This window comes from Phoenix dactylifera, unplaced genomic scaffold, assembly GCF_009389715.1.
Source record: "Phoenix dactylifera cultivar Barhee BC4 unplaced genomic scaffold, palm_55x_up_171113_PBpolish2nd_filt_p 000144F, whole genome shotgun sequence".
Lineage (NCBI taxonomy): Eukaryota > Viridiplantae > Streptophyta > Magnoliopsida > Arecales > Arecaceae > Phoenix > Phoenix dactylifera.
In genome coordinates this window covers 358051-374266 of record NW_024067699.1, presented here as the reverse complement: position 1 = coordinate 374266, position 16216 = coordinate 358051, and the positions used below count along the sequence as shown (strand labels likewise).

The 16216-nt window shown below is 39.5% G+C and overlaps 1 protein-coding gene across 1 annotated transcript; it reads right to left on the bottom strand.

Moving 5' to 3' along the window:
• Positions 1 to 210: 210 nt before the first annotated feature.
• Positions 211 to 12670, bottom strand: LOC103714791. Its single transcript, XM_008802199.3, has 6 exons — positions 12140 to 12670; positions 11846 to 11944; positions 7349 to 7526; positions 5447 to 5544; positions 939 to 1000; positions 211 to 852 (listed from the first exon to the last, which is right to left on the bottom strand). The coding sequence occupies exons 1-6, from the start codon at positions 12590 to 12592 to the stop codon at positions 729 to 731; spliced, it is 1014 nt and encodes a 337-aa protein (XP_008800421.1). The 5' UTR covers positions 12593 to 12670; the 3' UTR covers positions 211 to 728.
• Between the last annotated feature and the right edge of the window lie 3546 nt (positions 12671 to 16216).

Below are 16216 nucleotides of genomic sequence, written 5' to 3'. Positions count from 1 at the left end.
GATACGCATGGCTTCAAGAATAATAATCTATGGTGATCCAACATAAAGTTGTTTGCCATTAAGCATTCCAAATGAAAATATACTTCGCATGAGGTAATATGGCAAGGTAACTTCTTTGAGGAATGCTTCCCTCAACATCCCCTACTTCCGTTGTCAACTAAATGCAGTTCCACAATTGAAACAACCATAAGATAATTATTTGAAACCCCATAGAGAATCGAGGATATCATCATTTATTTTGGGAAAAACATAATCATAAAAGTTTGCAAACAGCAGGCCAATTAAATCATTCTATGCGAAGGAGTCTTGCACCAGGAGCGCTGGAGCGCTGCTGTAACCAGTTCTGATCTCAAGCACCTAACCGATTTAATCGAAAAAATTAAAGAAATAAAGGCAACCATACAGGAAGAGATTTCTCCACAGTTCATCTGTGCTTCTAATTAAAGTGGCTTCTTTGTTCCCATTTTCCTTTAAGCAAAACTACTTGTACAGGAGGCATGCAAGTACCATATTGGCGTAACAGCACTGGAAAAACACTCTATTACTACCTCTCACCTGTTGAATTCTTCTCCCTCTTAAACACCAACGCTGAAAGTATTTAATGTCGAAAAGATGCTTTTGGCTAGCTACCGCTGCTTTCCAGGAAGATTACATGCTAGAAACATAAAACATATGTTTCTCCAAATCGCTCCCCCTCCAATTTTTTAAGCTTGGAGGTTACTTTGAGATCAAGGAGCAGATAAAGAGCCATCTTTGGGATCTTCTGCATCAGAATCATCAACCATCTTCTCAAGTGATTCAACATCACCAACTTCAGAAAGTGTATGAATCCGGAGGGTGTCTGCATCCTCACTGTGCACACAAGAGGAAAAAGAAATAAGCGGAAATGTAATTTTAGGGGCAGTGGCATACAAATCTGAAATTGGAACCAGTCATACTCTGTAACTCCAAATATTTCTTTAACAATTAGCGAGCTGTCTCTTGAACAAAACTCTGGAAGCTGGATTAAGATGCAAAATAGAAGAATCAACGTAAGTATAAAATAATAAATGAATGATGACTACAACTACTTAGGTGAACTTAAAACAATTCAGACGAATAACAAAACATTCATCAGTGTTTGTGCTTGCAAGTTGTATGTCCATCAATTGATTAAACCTAATGTGGATCGTAAAATGCTTTTACAAGATATTAATTAAGAGAAATGCACCATGCAAAGTAATTGACGTAACTGTAACCCCCACCCCACCCCACACCAGCCCCAACCCAAAAGAGAAAGGCAACAAACCAAGCAGGAATAATTCCAGAAACAGGAAGCAGTATTCCAAGATTCACTGGCACCATCTCGCGATGGATTGCCATGGAAGGAGGCTATCAACATGATATATTCTATTTTGTTTTAATGAACTCTTAAGTAACTAGACATGCACGTTGTTAAGAATAAAGGAGAATAAAGCACCAAGAGTACAAGACTACATATTTGTTCACAAAAAAAAAGGGAGTGTATACCAAAAAATGGATAAGTTCTATTAGTTATGTTCATTGAGATCAACTACATAAAAAATCATATATCACATTTTATCCATTCGTAAGCAATGCAAGCCAAGCTGGATCGCAACAACAAGACTTTTAAAAAAAAAGGGAATCACACTAATCAAACAAGATCATACTTCTTTTTCCAATCAAATTTTTCTAACTATACCATTCGGATGGGTTTCAAGTGTAAATAGTAGGTACCAATGGATTCTAACCTGTCACTTTTCGGAAAAAGAAAACCTAACCATACATGAAATGGCTCTATAGACTATATGAAATGATTGTATAGACTAAGAACTACGGAGACAAATATTGCAGATAGGTCACACAAGGGACAACAAGGATGAAAGGATTTAAATGAACAAAGTTCCAGATCAAGAAACGAAATGATTTCGTTTCAGTACTTAATCAAGGTCGTTGAAATATGAAGAGGCCAAAAGAAAAAAACTGCATGGCAATTTGAAGTTTTCGTGACACATGCAATGAAGAAGTCTTTGTTCAAAGCAAGGTTTGAGGTATTCCTGTAAGTAGTGGGAGCAACTCCATATTGAAGGCAAAGATTATAACCCTAGGCAATGAATAAGCTGTGTAACTCCATATTGAAGGCAAAAGGCAAAGATTATAACCCTAGGCAATGAAGAGAATGCAAAATCTTTCCTTCTTTAACAATATCTGCTGGTTAGCTGTCCCTTCTACACTTCCAGATTCTCGTAGAAACTCCAATTCTAAGGCCTCTAAGTAGTCAGCTGTCATCCACAGATTCTAATTTTGGCTACAAAACCAATCTTTACAAATTCTCTTCAAGAAGCCCATTTATTTTTATCTAAAATTGCAATAATTTTTTTCCTCCAATTCCTGCATTACATTTTATACTTCAGCCATTTCCCATAAATAGCCCCCATAGAATACCTATCCGTCAAACTTCATGTCTAGTGCTGTAATCAATAATGGCTGTACTATCTCACAAGTGTTGAACCCTTTATCCTAATTCCCACAGAACTGTTAATTTTGATTCATATAATCAACTTAAATTACGGTTCTTGAATCTAGACCTCCTACTGGCACAAAAGTGACAGCTTCTTGGATCAAATAGTCCTAAAGACTAAGCCAGAGCTGAAATTAGGTCTCCGTGCCACCCTCAAAAGTTGGCCCAGCAACAGCTCCTCTTTCTTTGGGTTCTCTGACTGGGGGAGGAGGAGGAGGGAAGCCAAACAGCCGGCATTGCACATGACATGCTTCAGTTGAACCAGCTAGTAGTCATACACCTCTATTAAATGTTTAATTATAAAACAATGCTTGCATAAGTATGAGATAACTTAGATTGTGAAAGTGGCTCACTAAGTCAGCTATAGATAGAACTTTTGCTGGTACATGCTACCTGGGTAGACACTTTTCAAGTCTACCAGAATTTTTCAGGGCTGCTCCCTGGTTGCATAGGCTTAATCACCAAAGAATAAGCTAGGTTTTATCACATACCTAAATGCCTTAAGTTTTAAAGCAAGGCCTCTGGTTGCCTAACTGCCTTGGCCAGGATTTTTGCACCAACACAAGGTTGATAAGCTGACATCAAGTTGATAGTTGGGAAAAACCTCTGCTGAATTCTTCCATGAGACCTCTCAAATCTCAGTTTAGAGTCGTGCTCTATTATTGATCACAATTTGTTAGGACAAGCATTTAAAGATGATGATGGAACAGCAACAATCGCATTCTCAAAATACATTTGCTAGATTAATGGTTTATATCGGTTGGATCTCTAACTTGTTGATTAACATCAATACAAAGGCTTGTGTAAGTTGGAATTTTCTATTTTTGAAACTTACACTTTAAAACAGAAGGCCAAAAAAACAGTGTCAGTGAAAAAACATGCACAAAATTAATTAATAAGGTTTATCACAAAAAAAAACATGTTAATATTTGTGCATTCAAGCTTAGAAGCAATTTCCATTCATCTTGTTGTACACTTTGCACTTCATCGTACTTTTGTTCATTTCTTTTTAGTTATATTCACTTTAGCTCCTAAGCCTACATTGCAAGGTATACCGTATCGGCCAGAACCGGATGGTACGAGAGCATACCATACCATAACGGTTCGGTACTAGTACCTGGTACGGAGAACGTACCGACACTCGGTACGTCAAAAAAAATTTCATACGATACCATACCGACACTATACTAGTATGACACCGGTACGGAATCCGGTACTGAGATGGCAAACCTTGCTACATTCAGATTAAAGTCTACATTTTCACTCCCAGCTCACTTTTCCCAATCTACTATGTGGAGAGAAAAAAAAATTGATACATTACTCTCTGCCTTAGCTACATGCAATTGGATAGAGGCAGTTTAAAAGTAACTGACATTCCAAAAAAAACCCAGATATATATTTTCTTCAGGATACCGGATACCCCTAAGGTTCCACCTTTTTAATATATTTTTTTCAGGATAGATGGATGGGTGGACACCTTACTATTTATTGCAAAATTCATCTATGTAAAATATGCTCAAAGCTTTTTAGGATTCCAGACAAGCTCAACAGTTTGAAAGCATGTCCTTAAAAGGATTGCCAATTTTATTTTGTTCTTCTCGATTCATTTAAGCTCAGTCTACTTGCTTAAATTTTTGCTAGGCAATTTGTAATAGTCCTGAACTCTTTGACTATACGAGTGGAAAATCAACAATTAGATAAACAGGTTCCAATGAAGTGCATGATAATCGAGAAATCCATAAGCAACAAAAAGAACAAAACAAAAAGTGAGGTGCATGAAGTTTAAAATGCATAAAGTCAATCAGGGCAGATAAACATAAGAGGTTTCTTGTCGTAAATAAACAGACCAAGCATCCTTGATAGTTTAGATAAAATAGTAAATGATAAAGTAGATATAGCCATAACTAACAGACATAATCCTTTAACTATAATGAAGGACCAACAGTCCAGAATTATATACTGAGATGCTTGCCATCTTATACATGATAAGAGATGACTGCAGTTATCTTCTGGTCAAAAATGTTACAACAAAGAAAATGCAAGATTCTAATAGTAGATAAAAGTTAATGATGCCACTAATGCTAACCAAATGGAAGCAGAAAGAAGAAATGGAAGCAGCAGCAGGAGGAGGAGGAAGAGGAAAAAGAATAGTATAAAATAGGGATGGTTGAAAAATGGCAATGGTTGACCGATGTTGTCAGAAGCATTTTTATTATCATGCCCTCATCAACAAACAAAAAGAAGAAAAATCAAAATTTTCAGGACTGTTTGAAAAAATGACGAGGGGAAGGAGGAGGAGGAGGAGAAAAGAACAGTATAAAATGCGGATAGTTGAAAATGGCAATGGTTGACCAATGTTGCCAAAAGTATTTTTATCATTGTGCCCCCATCAACAAACTCAGGACTTCAGAATAAACCCCATCCTGCCCCTCCAACACACGAGCCAATGAGCATGCAAAAAATCACAAGAATAAAGGAAACATGGTATGATCAGATAGCTAATTAAAGAAAGAACAATACGAATTCAAAGAAAGAACAATAAGAAATTTCGACAAATTTAAAGAAAGAGAAGGCAGGAATGAAGCTAACAAATTATATGAGTGCTCATGTCAAAAAATCAAAGAGTATCTTGGAGTTTTAAATTGTGAAATTGCTTTCCCATACAGGGTTTGCAAGTACCTTTAGTATAGGTTCTTTACTGCCAAGATTTGCATATTAGCATTTAATATCCCCTCTACCTTGTGTGCTTATATAATTTTACATTTAATGAAGTTAGATATGGTATGCAACTATGCATCCACCATTTGCTTTAACCAAAAAAAAAAAAAAAGAGATGAGAATCCTTCACCATTTGCATATACATTGTCACTGTGATGAAATGGTAGAAAAGTATTTGAATAGCTTTTATATAAGAGAATAGCTTACCTCAGATAGGTATAGGATCTTCCCAAATAGGGCTTGCACAGCAACCTTTCTCTTAAGACCCTTTTCTGTAAATCCCGACATGTCCATAACTACCGGCCCTGAAAAACATAACATGATAACAGTCAAAATTTGTGCTTAATGCTACAACATAACCAAAAATCCCTTACTCTACAATGTCAAGGTTACATCCTCCACAGATGGAATTTATTGCACTCCTAGCATGAAGCTCACAGAAATGACTTGTACAACAAGCAACAACTTTATTTAAAATTATCCATTCTTTTCCTCAATAGAATTGAAACTTTGATAAAATTAGAATCAAGAGAAATAACATGACATGACTAAAAAAATCTTTTGAATGAAAAAACTATAAATTTCAAACATACTATTATCCCATATCTGAATTAGCATTTCAACTACTACATAATGTAATTTTTGCATCTGCGTGTGAAGGTGCCTAGGGATTGTTATTTTAATTCTACAAATTGTTTTCTGCACTCTAATACAACACTATGTTTTCTGAGGCACCACAATATAACACAACATTATACCTAGGGTACCTAGGCTTTCAATGTTATTTATCTTTACTGTTATAACACAATTATCTCCCTTAGCAACTCTATGCCTCAGCCTAAACCATTCTTATCAGATCATCAGACTACCATCATACCATCATACATGGATTGTACAGGTAAGAGAAGAAAAGTAATAATCTGTATCTTACCTCAAGCATGACTACATGTTTTACAAAAGAACACTACAGGTCTGATCTAACCTAGTCATTGGACTATCAAATGACAAAGTTAAATCTGCCCATATAGGAGGTTTTGTCTCCAAAGCATGAGTCCAAGCTTTCTGCCACTCCAAGCTTCTCTAGCCATTTTATTACCATAAACTCCCAAGCACATGTGAGAGGAAAGAGAGAAGATAGTGAGAGATAATAAACTAAGCTTTCAGAAATTCCCCCTCTTCCTTCTCTCCATGATTCTATTTTTTCACAAAAAAACATAATCATCCATCAAATAATCCTCATTCTTGGATCAATCACATGCATCATGCATGTCAAACGCTAGTGACCTAATAAACATAAATTAGGTTCAAGTTACTTAAGGTGAGAACATATCACAATAATATGGTTGTCACTTTATGATCTTAGGTCACCTTAGTGGGCATACCCTTCACTTAAAAACTGAAGGTTCTGGGTTTGTCTTGAATGGTGTATCCTCGAGACTTCAGACCTAGGTAATTAATTTAAATTCTATTCTCAAAAAACAAAAATATTGTTGTTATTTTCATGCATCAGTGACTGAACATTGTGAAATAAATTTTCTAATTTCACAAGCATTCAAAATAAGGTTCGTTAATAAGTATATTCCAACATGTAGAATAAATTCTCTTGTTATCGCGTCTCAACAACATATTGAGATTGCTGTTATCAAGCACTCTTAGAAATGTGAAAAAAACTCACATTTTCAATCAAATCATAGGTCAGAAGAATTCTAACTTGCATACTGTTTTAGAAACTCTACTTGATAAAGCAAAAGACTGGGTGTTTATCAAAAAAAGTAATGGATTCACAATCAGGTATATCATATATTACTCAAAATATTACTTAGATGTGATTCGAGTCTTTGACAAGAAGACCGCCTCTACTTCTAGGACCAAGTCAAGTGTAGGACCAAGTCAAGTGCCCTACAGACTACAGAGACCCTCTGCCAACTAAAGTCAAGTTTAAAATAAAAAGTTCAATTTCTAACTACATAACAGTCAACTTTTGATAGAGAAAAACAAACTAACATAAATTTGTAGATCTTAAAATTTGTAATGCAAAATTTTTTGAAGGTTTCAAGGAAGAAGCAATTTGACCACATGAGTAAAAAAGCAAAATGTAGCGAACATCACCTTTCTCCTTGACAATTCGCCTTGAAACCTCATTTAAAACTGCTGCAACTTGAGCATCTTCCAACATTGATGCTTTTCTAAGATGTATGAGATCCCCGACCATGTCAGGGTTAAAAGGTTTTTCATTCAATGCATACCGGATGTACTTTCTCAAAATATCTTCCATGCTAAAATCTGTCTGAATATACACAAGCAGTGAGTTCATCACCAAAGTAACATAAGTTACATGTTTGATAAAAGATTTGATTGTATGAAATAGTTTACAGTTACAAGTGCTGTGCATGCTGAATAACTAAGTGAAATAATGGGTCTGCAAAACGACAACCTGAATAGCAGAACTTCCAGAAGCAAATATGACAGCAAATGGTCAATAAAAACTTTAAAGACTTTATGTTAGTATCAGCAAATAGAAATATCCTCTTCTACGTACTTTAAGATCTCTCTTCCTATTTTCCTAATGTAGTTTAAAAAAAGAGAGAGCTACAAACAACAGCATAATTTTGCCTTAGCTAGGCCAGAAATCTTATGCCAATTTTGATATGCACCCAGATCACTTGATTAGAAGAGAATCATCATGGATCAAACCAATGACAATTGGCATACAAGCAAAACAGGCTACTATTGTTTGATGGGGTTATACTGCACGAAACATCAACAGTATACGAGCCCAGTCATCTTAATAAGATCGATTGCATGATGATTTATCTTTTTGATCATGGAAAAATACGTCGGAGTCGAAGGTAGATCTGTGTTTCTATCAAATATTTTTGTTAATATTTACTCTCTAGGAATGCATCAATCATGTGTCATTTTAGCTAATAAGTTACTGCAAGCTTTCTTAAGTCATAAAAGGGTGTCAAGTTTTATTTTGTGACACTATTAAGTTACTGCACGCTTTCGAAACACCATGTAATTCCTAGTTATATGAATTTTTCCGCCAATCATGTCAGTTTCCTAATTTATGTATGATTAGGAATCTCATATTGCGTAGGAGGTATCTAAGAATCCTAGTAGATTTGAAACTTCTTGTTCTCTTTCATATAAATAAAAAATACATACATATGTAATTTACATCACACTACATTACATAAATACATAACATAAAATTGCATTATATTTTGGATGCACATAGATATTGAGGTTGACTTTGGGGTTCATCTCGAAGTCCACACATAAGCTTGTGATTCTGCATATTAGCATAATCACAGATTATGTAAAATTAATAACCGAGAGATTTCTCTATGTTCAACGTAATGGCCTCATAAGTAAATAATATGCCCTGATCTTTTGAGACCCTAGGTGATCATTCCCATACCTAATGGTGATGACAATGACTTTTTCCAAAACCAACTCTATTCAGATTTCCTACAACTACCATGAGTTTGTTTCTCTTAGCCTTCAAATCTATATTTTTCTCCTTTCTTTGGGACCACCTATGATTCCTAATGCAGCCTTGTGCAACTAACTAAAAAGTTCCTTTCATTTCCCCCTTGAGTCCTAAAAACTTGTCATCTGAAGTTGTACCTGTAAACTCACAATTCCATGTATTCACTCAGACCTTCCAAAACTTAAAAATACACCCTATGTTACGACAAAGTGTTCTAATAGCTAATAAAAAATCATAGATAATTACAAAAATAAAAGCCATGGAATATATGAATGCTTAAAAGTATATGAAAGCAACAAATACATACACACAAAAACACATATACATAGGTTTTGCTATGGTACTCATATTATTCCATCCAACAAAATTTTCCCAAGTTAGACTAGCCATTAAAATCTAAATGGACAGGCAACATTCGTCCTTACTTGACCGGCCATGACCAGCTTCAACGGAGTATGAGGGGCAAGTATGGTGAATAAATTGAAGCCAGAGGGTAATCTCGACCATGTATTCTTCCTTTTCCCCCATTATCTATCCTACTCCCATCCCAAAACTGACTGACCACCATCTTGCCACCCTGCCCCCCAATTAATGCTACAACTCTTCTTTATGCTCTCTCTCTCTCGCTCTCTCTCTCTCTCTCTCTCTCCCTCCCCCCTATCTTTCTCTCCACCTCCCTGCACATCCTTAATTGGTGTTGAATGGTACTAATCACAAGCATGATCTCATCCTACCGATCATTGTAGATCACAACCTTCTTAGCCCTGCAATTCCTCACAATAGCCGTGCTTAGGTTTCCTCATGCTGCCACCACCTCTGCCACTGCCCCCACCACATGGATGAACTGGCTGTGCCAAGCAGCACCACCTGCTCCTAAGTAGAACCCTTGAGGCCATGTCCTACCGCTTGTAAAGCCAGTGACCTTGTCCTATTCCAAACAATGGACAAAGTGACCTATGACAGCAGTAGACTTGACAAGGATGCAACAAGCAATGGACGGGTGGCAGCGAAGGTGGCAATGCTGCAGCAAGGGATCTTTGATCTCCAATAGCAAGAGGGAGCGAGCGAGAGGACTAGAAGACTGAGAGTAAGCAAGCTCATGTCAGCACTAAATGCTAACCCAACAATCACAAAGGGTCCAAGTGATTTAATGGTTATGATTATATCTCAGTTTTTTATATCTGACTTTTTTGATGATTGGTCAAACTTCAGAAAATAATAGAAAAAAAATACAAAAGGAACTGGCTGCAAGCCAGTTGCATACCAATTTCCTTTTATACCCTTCATGATGGGATGGTGATGTTCAACTAAATGTCTTTGTAAAAAGCACTTAAAAAGTATCATAGCAAACATGATGACTAAAGAATAAAGTAAAGATTGCATGCTATATGAGCAAACATAAGAAACACGCTAGGCACTTTTTAGAAAAATGGACCATAACCTTTCATTTGATACTTTGAAAATTTCTATTAACAAAAAATATGATCATGTGCTTCCATCCCAGCATTTAGTTCAAACTATCCCATTTGTGCTTCCCTCTCATATCAATGCCAGTTTTGCACTAGAACAGTACATTATCGATCATACTGTTGTTCAAGTGATTTTTGAAACATGTTCAAGAGTGTTATACATACAGCTTGAATTTCTTGTTAAACAGCTATTATCAACCTAACATCATCTCTCATCCATAGTATGTACTTATGCACATACATGCATAGATACATGTATACATGATATATATATATATATATATATATATATATATATATATATATATATATATATATATATATATATGCATACATATATATACACATAATATGGATACATATCTACATAGATATACTGATACACACGTATGCACATATTGAAACAGTAAAAATCAAACACAATAAGAATAGTGAGCTATAAGAAATCTACAAAATGGACTTTAAAAATTGGGCAAATCTTGTTGGTAAGAATTATGGCAAATGAGGAAGAAACCAACTGTCAGGTGCCTTGAAATATTTTATATCCCCATTTATGATAAAATGATAAAGAGTAAACTTCTCCTTTGAAATAACTATTTTTCCATACAGCAATTATTGAGTTGTATTGGTACTAAAGTAGACCTAGTGGAAAAATGAAAACAAAATTTTTGATTTAATGACTAAAGAAAGGCTTGTACTGTGTCCTACCAAATTTAACATTTGCAAATGCCACCACCAAGCACTTGCTCAAATGGTATAACCCCTTGCCACTTGGGCAAGGAGGCAGGGGTTCGATTTCTGTTAGAGTCAACTCCCAATCATAAGGTGGGTATAGGGTAGAAAAGGTGGGAATTAGCCCCTCCTAATGTCCAAAAAAAGAAAAAGAAAATTGTGAATGACAAAAGCAAGGATTCGGTGACAATGAACTGAAATTGTAAATAGCAATAGTTCCATAAGACAAGGACAAGCCAACAAGATACAACCATATAAACTTCTTTCCAGAATGAATTAGTGTACCACCAGGGTTAGAATTCAGGAAAGGTGTTTAAGCCATTAAGCAAGGAAGACAGAAACTCTAAACCCTAGGTAAAAGGCTGAAACAGCTAGTGCAAAAGGAAAGACCTACTTTATCCTTAGAAGAATGGCTTATCTTATTGTAGAGTTGTTGCAAAGAAGAGCCACTAGTGTTTTTTAAAATGTGATGAATGTGGCTGCATATGCAGATACAATCTTATGACTAAACCATATTACCTATATACAGTTGCATGCAGTCAAGAGAGACCCTCTACTAAATGGAATTAATAAACATCTCTCGAAATATAGTTTAGCAGCCTTGGTGCATAACTAAGCCAACACTAACGATAATTAGATTACATAAGAAAATCAAAAGATCAAAAGTTTGAAACAGCAATCCTGAGGTTACCAAGTGAAAAATTTTCTCAAATCTCATTTTGCACATAGCCCCAAATGGGGCAAAGTTATTCCATAATAATCTCTACATTACATGAAACCCTTGCTTAGCAATAAGCTACTTCTTTGTTTTCATCATCCAGGCATGTATATTTGGTTAACCACACAGCATATAAAGTGGACCAGCAGTTTCAATGCACATAATTCTCATCACTTTAGTGCTAACATTACCTTCTGCATAAGGCCTTTGAGAGCCGAATGGTTCACTTCATCCTTCCCCTTCTGAAACAACTCGTCTATTGATTTCAACAAGAAAGCATTCTTATTTACCTACAAAAAGATCTCTTTTAAATAAATATGCAAACAATGCCCTTGAATTTATAACCAATAACACAGTAGCCCTAAATCAGCATAAAAATTCCTTCTTTCCACTTGAGAATTGTAAGGAGAAGAACATCAACAAAGAATCTATTAAAAAGATTAAAAAAACTTCCGTTCAGATATAAGTCAAGAATCCACTGGTACCAGTCTCTTGCGCTTGGCCTTTGGCGAAGTGAACTTCCTAACGGTCTTGACGAAGGCAATGACGAAAGAGAGCCCAACGTAGGCCAGCGGCACAGCGAGAAGCCACGGCAGCGGGCTCTGGCCAACGCGAGGCCCGGGGATGGCCTGGGTCACAGTCCCGGTGAACTCCACAAGATCGAGGGCCTTCTCCTGGATCCAGGGCAGGTCCTCCTCCACCTCCTCCACCTCGTCCCCTCCTCCTGGTGCGGAAGTGGAGGCGGCCTGGTTCGATTCCTTTGCGTTCTTGGACTGCTGCGAGGCAGGGGTTTCCCTTCCTCTCGCCCTGGCGACGAGAGACGAAGGACGGCGGCCGCGGGTTTGGGGCCGGGAAGATAAGGAGGAAGGACGGAAGTGGAGGGCAGGCCGGGGAAGGGCGCCGGCGGACAGAGGCCGGAGAAGAGAGGAGGAAGCCATGGACGCGGATTCCTCCTCCTAGGGTTTATCGTCAGACCCTTGGTTGACCGGCAAACCATACGAGGATTTTGACATATCGATCCCTCTATTCTAATCCAATCTCAAAATAGTTCTTTTTTAATTCTTACCTGCTAATTTTCAATTAGTCGGACAAAACTGTCCCTGAGATAGAACTAATGACTAATTGTTTTACAATCTTTTCTTTTTGGTAATAATTACATAGTCTTGATATTGGATAAATTACATAAAATTCTACGAAAATGCTCTGCTTTTGGAAGTGCATTTTGCAAAACGTCCATTGTACAGCTTAGTTCAGGCCGCTTTTTTGTTTTTTTTTTTCAACAACGGTGGTTCACACGTGATGGATATGAATGCAACTAACAAAATCAGAAAAAAAAAAAATCACACAAGAGCTCAGGCACGAACACGTGGTTCGCTCAAATAAAACCTCCAAAATGGTGAGCCGCAAAGGAAGCAACCTAGTTAGCAGCACCGTTTACTTTCCTGTAGACATATATAGCCCGATAGGAGCCACACTCCCATGATCCTGTAAATGTCATGGAGCAGTGGCCTTCCCCCAGCAGCGCATCCCCAACCCAAACCCATTCGATCACCGTAGCTGAGTCCTCCTCGAGAAGGATACGATCCATACCCAGCACAAGCCTTGCATAGATGATGCCCTCTCATGTAGCTCTGAACTCGGCGCTGACGATAGACGTGTCAAAGATCCGCCGACCCTCGGCCGCCGCCAGTTTAGCATCTTGGTCTCTAATAACAAATCCGATACCTCCACTGCTTCCTTTCTCACCAACACTATCGTCGAAATTCATCTTAAGAAAGTCAGATGATGAGGGCTCCCAAGAAACAAGCACGATCCTGAACGCTACAAGAGAATAATGGGAGCTCCAAATTTCCTTACTCGATTTATAGTTTAGGCATTAGAGACATCTCCACTAAAGAAGTTGGTTATGCTTGAGTTGGTAGGTAACATCAATAGAGATATAAGCTTAGTGAGTTAGGTAACCCTCCCTTCCAATTGTATATAATATCCTTTTATCTCATCATTTATCAAAGTAAAAGTAGTAGCTATACTTCTTTCTTTTTTTTCTGAAACGTAGTTATACTTCTCTTTATCCTCCGATAACTCCAAACACTAACAGTGATTCTTCCATCTACTTATACTCTTTGTGTATCTGGTCCTCAATTTCCGAAAGTATATTTTGCAAAACCATAATTTTATGGCTTTCGTCCATGGTTCAGATGTTGGAGATAGTCTCACTACAGGAGTTAAAAGATGTTGCAAATCAAGATATAAGCTTAATAAGTTGAGTAATCTTCTCCAATTGTGAGACGCCATTCATCTTATTATTTATCAAAATAAAGGTAGTAGCTATAGTTCTTGTTGCTGGAAATTGGACCCGGGGGCGGCCGTCGGCTGGGGAAGTAGGGCTCCGGCGAAGGTCTTCAGGTGGCGTCCCGTCGGCGGGCGGCGTCTCCCTGGTAGCCTGCAAAAAGAAGCCGGTGGTCGGTGGTTCCGGCGCCGGCCCTCCGATGCTTAAGTCAGAGAGGAAATACAAGCAGGAGCAATCTGTCCAGAGTTTTGTTTCGTGTTTTTTGGTCCCCCTTTTCATGGCAGAGGGATTTCCCTTTTATAGTGGGGTGCTGGGTTACCTGTGATGTGATGGGAGCAGGTTGCCGTATAACTGAGCACGTCGCAGAAACTGGTCCGCAATCATGCAAATTAATGCCTTGCCGTAGAGGATGAGGTCGGTGTCAGGGAGTGGTCGCGGCTGACCAAACGCGGCCGAGCTGACTTGCCGTGGAGGACTGAGGATCCGTAGACAGCAGGGGTTAGGTGCATTAATTGTTGAGTAAGCTGGAGGACTGCAGAGACCGTGCGCATTAACTGTTGAGTGAGCCGGAGGTTCACAGGGGCCATGCGCATTTAATGGTTGAGTGGCGGTGGCAGGGCATGGTACCTGGTCGGGCTTCAGAAGGATATGACCACAGCAAGCGGTCGGGGAGATCTGGTCTTCGAGGTAAAGGACCTTCCAGGGTCAGGCGCCTTCCAAGGTCGGGACCTTCTAAGGTCAGGCGCCTTCCGAGGTCGGGCGCCTTCTGAGGTCGGGCGCCTTCTGAGGTCGGGCGCCTTCGATCATGTGCCGGTGGTATGCTCACGTGCTTCGAGACAACTTATTTTTCCCAACACTACCCCCCGACTTCTGAGTTCGAGCCGTTTGCAAGCTCGGACGCGGGAAGTAACTGCTTTGGTTGCGCCGGTGGGGGTTAGGAAGCCTTAAATTATTCCGGTGTTTCGCGCATTTCGATCGCGTTTTTAATGAGGGGAGATAGGGCGACGTCCTTGCATCCTTTGAGGCTGCCTCGCGCGGTGAGCTCATGATGGGGTTTCGGGATCCGATAAAGGGGCCTTTTCGTTTTCGTATTCGAAGCGTCGGTCCAGGTTAGATGTGTCGCTTCGGGTTTTGGGGCCGACACGTGGCAAGATCTAGGCGGGAGTCGAGTTTTAGCTTCGCCGATCTGGGCCATCGAGAGGGTCTATATAAACCTCCCGACTTAACCCTAAGGAGGTCTTACTTCCTTGTTGTTGCTACTGTTTTCTTCTCTTTCTTCTTGGGTTGCGACTGAGTCTTCCCGGCGGCGTCCAGAGACAATTTCCGGTGATCCCACAGTAGGTCGTTCTCCCCATTGGCTCAGAAGTCTTTTTTCTTTTCTTTGGGTATCTGTTCCCTTCCCATTCTTCGCCACTGTTTCTTATTTTCTTCTCTGTTTTTTCTCTTTTCTTCTAAAATGGGTCTCGGTCCCGGTGAGGTTGGGTGCACTGTGACTGAGGAGGAGCTAGACTTGATCCGTTCCCGATTTTTCTTCCGACCTGGGTTTCGTCTCGAAGTTGCCGGGTCGGAAGGTCGGGTGTCTAGACCTCCGCCAGGTCAGGTCGGGGTGTATATTGATATGCTCTGGGCCGGCCTGCGGTTCTCGCTCCATGAGTTTGTGAATGACCTGCTGGTGGAGTACCAGCTCGTCCCAGCGCAGCTTACTCCAAACTCATGGAGGACCATCGTCGGGTTTGTATCTCTCTGCCTGGCGCACGGGATCTCGACCTCGGTGAACGTCTTCCGCTGGTGTTTCATGTTAAAAACGAACCCGGCGGACGTAGAATGGTTGTATTTTGCCTGGAGCAGCGGTATGTCGCTCTTCCGAGGTGCCCCTTCCTCAATTCATGAGTGGAAGGGAGGATTTTTCTTTCTTTCTTCCGAGCTCTCGTGGGGTTCGATCCGAGATGGGGGCATCCCGGGCTAAAGGCCCTAAATAGGCTCAACAGTCTTTCGGTGAGGGAGCAGAGGGCTTTTGATGCCCTGCGAATCCTCGGGAAGGATATCCTCCCGACCGAGCTTCTGACCGAGGAAGCTCTGGCAGAAGTCGGCCTGAGCTCGGCGCGCCCCGAGGGTAAGGGCAGTTGTGCTGCTCCTTTATTCTTTGATTTTTACCTTGCTTGTTTCTTCCCTTTGTCCTTCCGATGTTGGGCTGACACTTAGAAGAATTCCTTTGTTTCAGACATTCCCCACATGCCGACCAGCAACACGTCCCTCTTCTCTCGATTGAAGA

Excerpts from the sequence above, each read along its gene's own strand:
- LOC103714791 (XM_008802199.3), bottom strand. The coding sequence starts at position 12,592 with ATGGCTTCCTCCTCTCTTCTCCGGCCTCTGTCCGCCGGCGCCCTTCCC. Across the intron at positions 7,527-11,845 it reads TCAAAGGCCTTATGCAGAAG|ACAGATTTTAGCATGGAAGA; the intron begins GTAATGTTAGCA and ends GTGTATATTCAG. Across the intron at positions 5,545-7,348 it reads GCGAATTGTCAAGGAGAAAG|GGCCGGTAGTTATGGACATG; the intron begins GTGATGTTCGCT and ends TATGTTTTTCAG.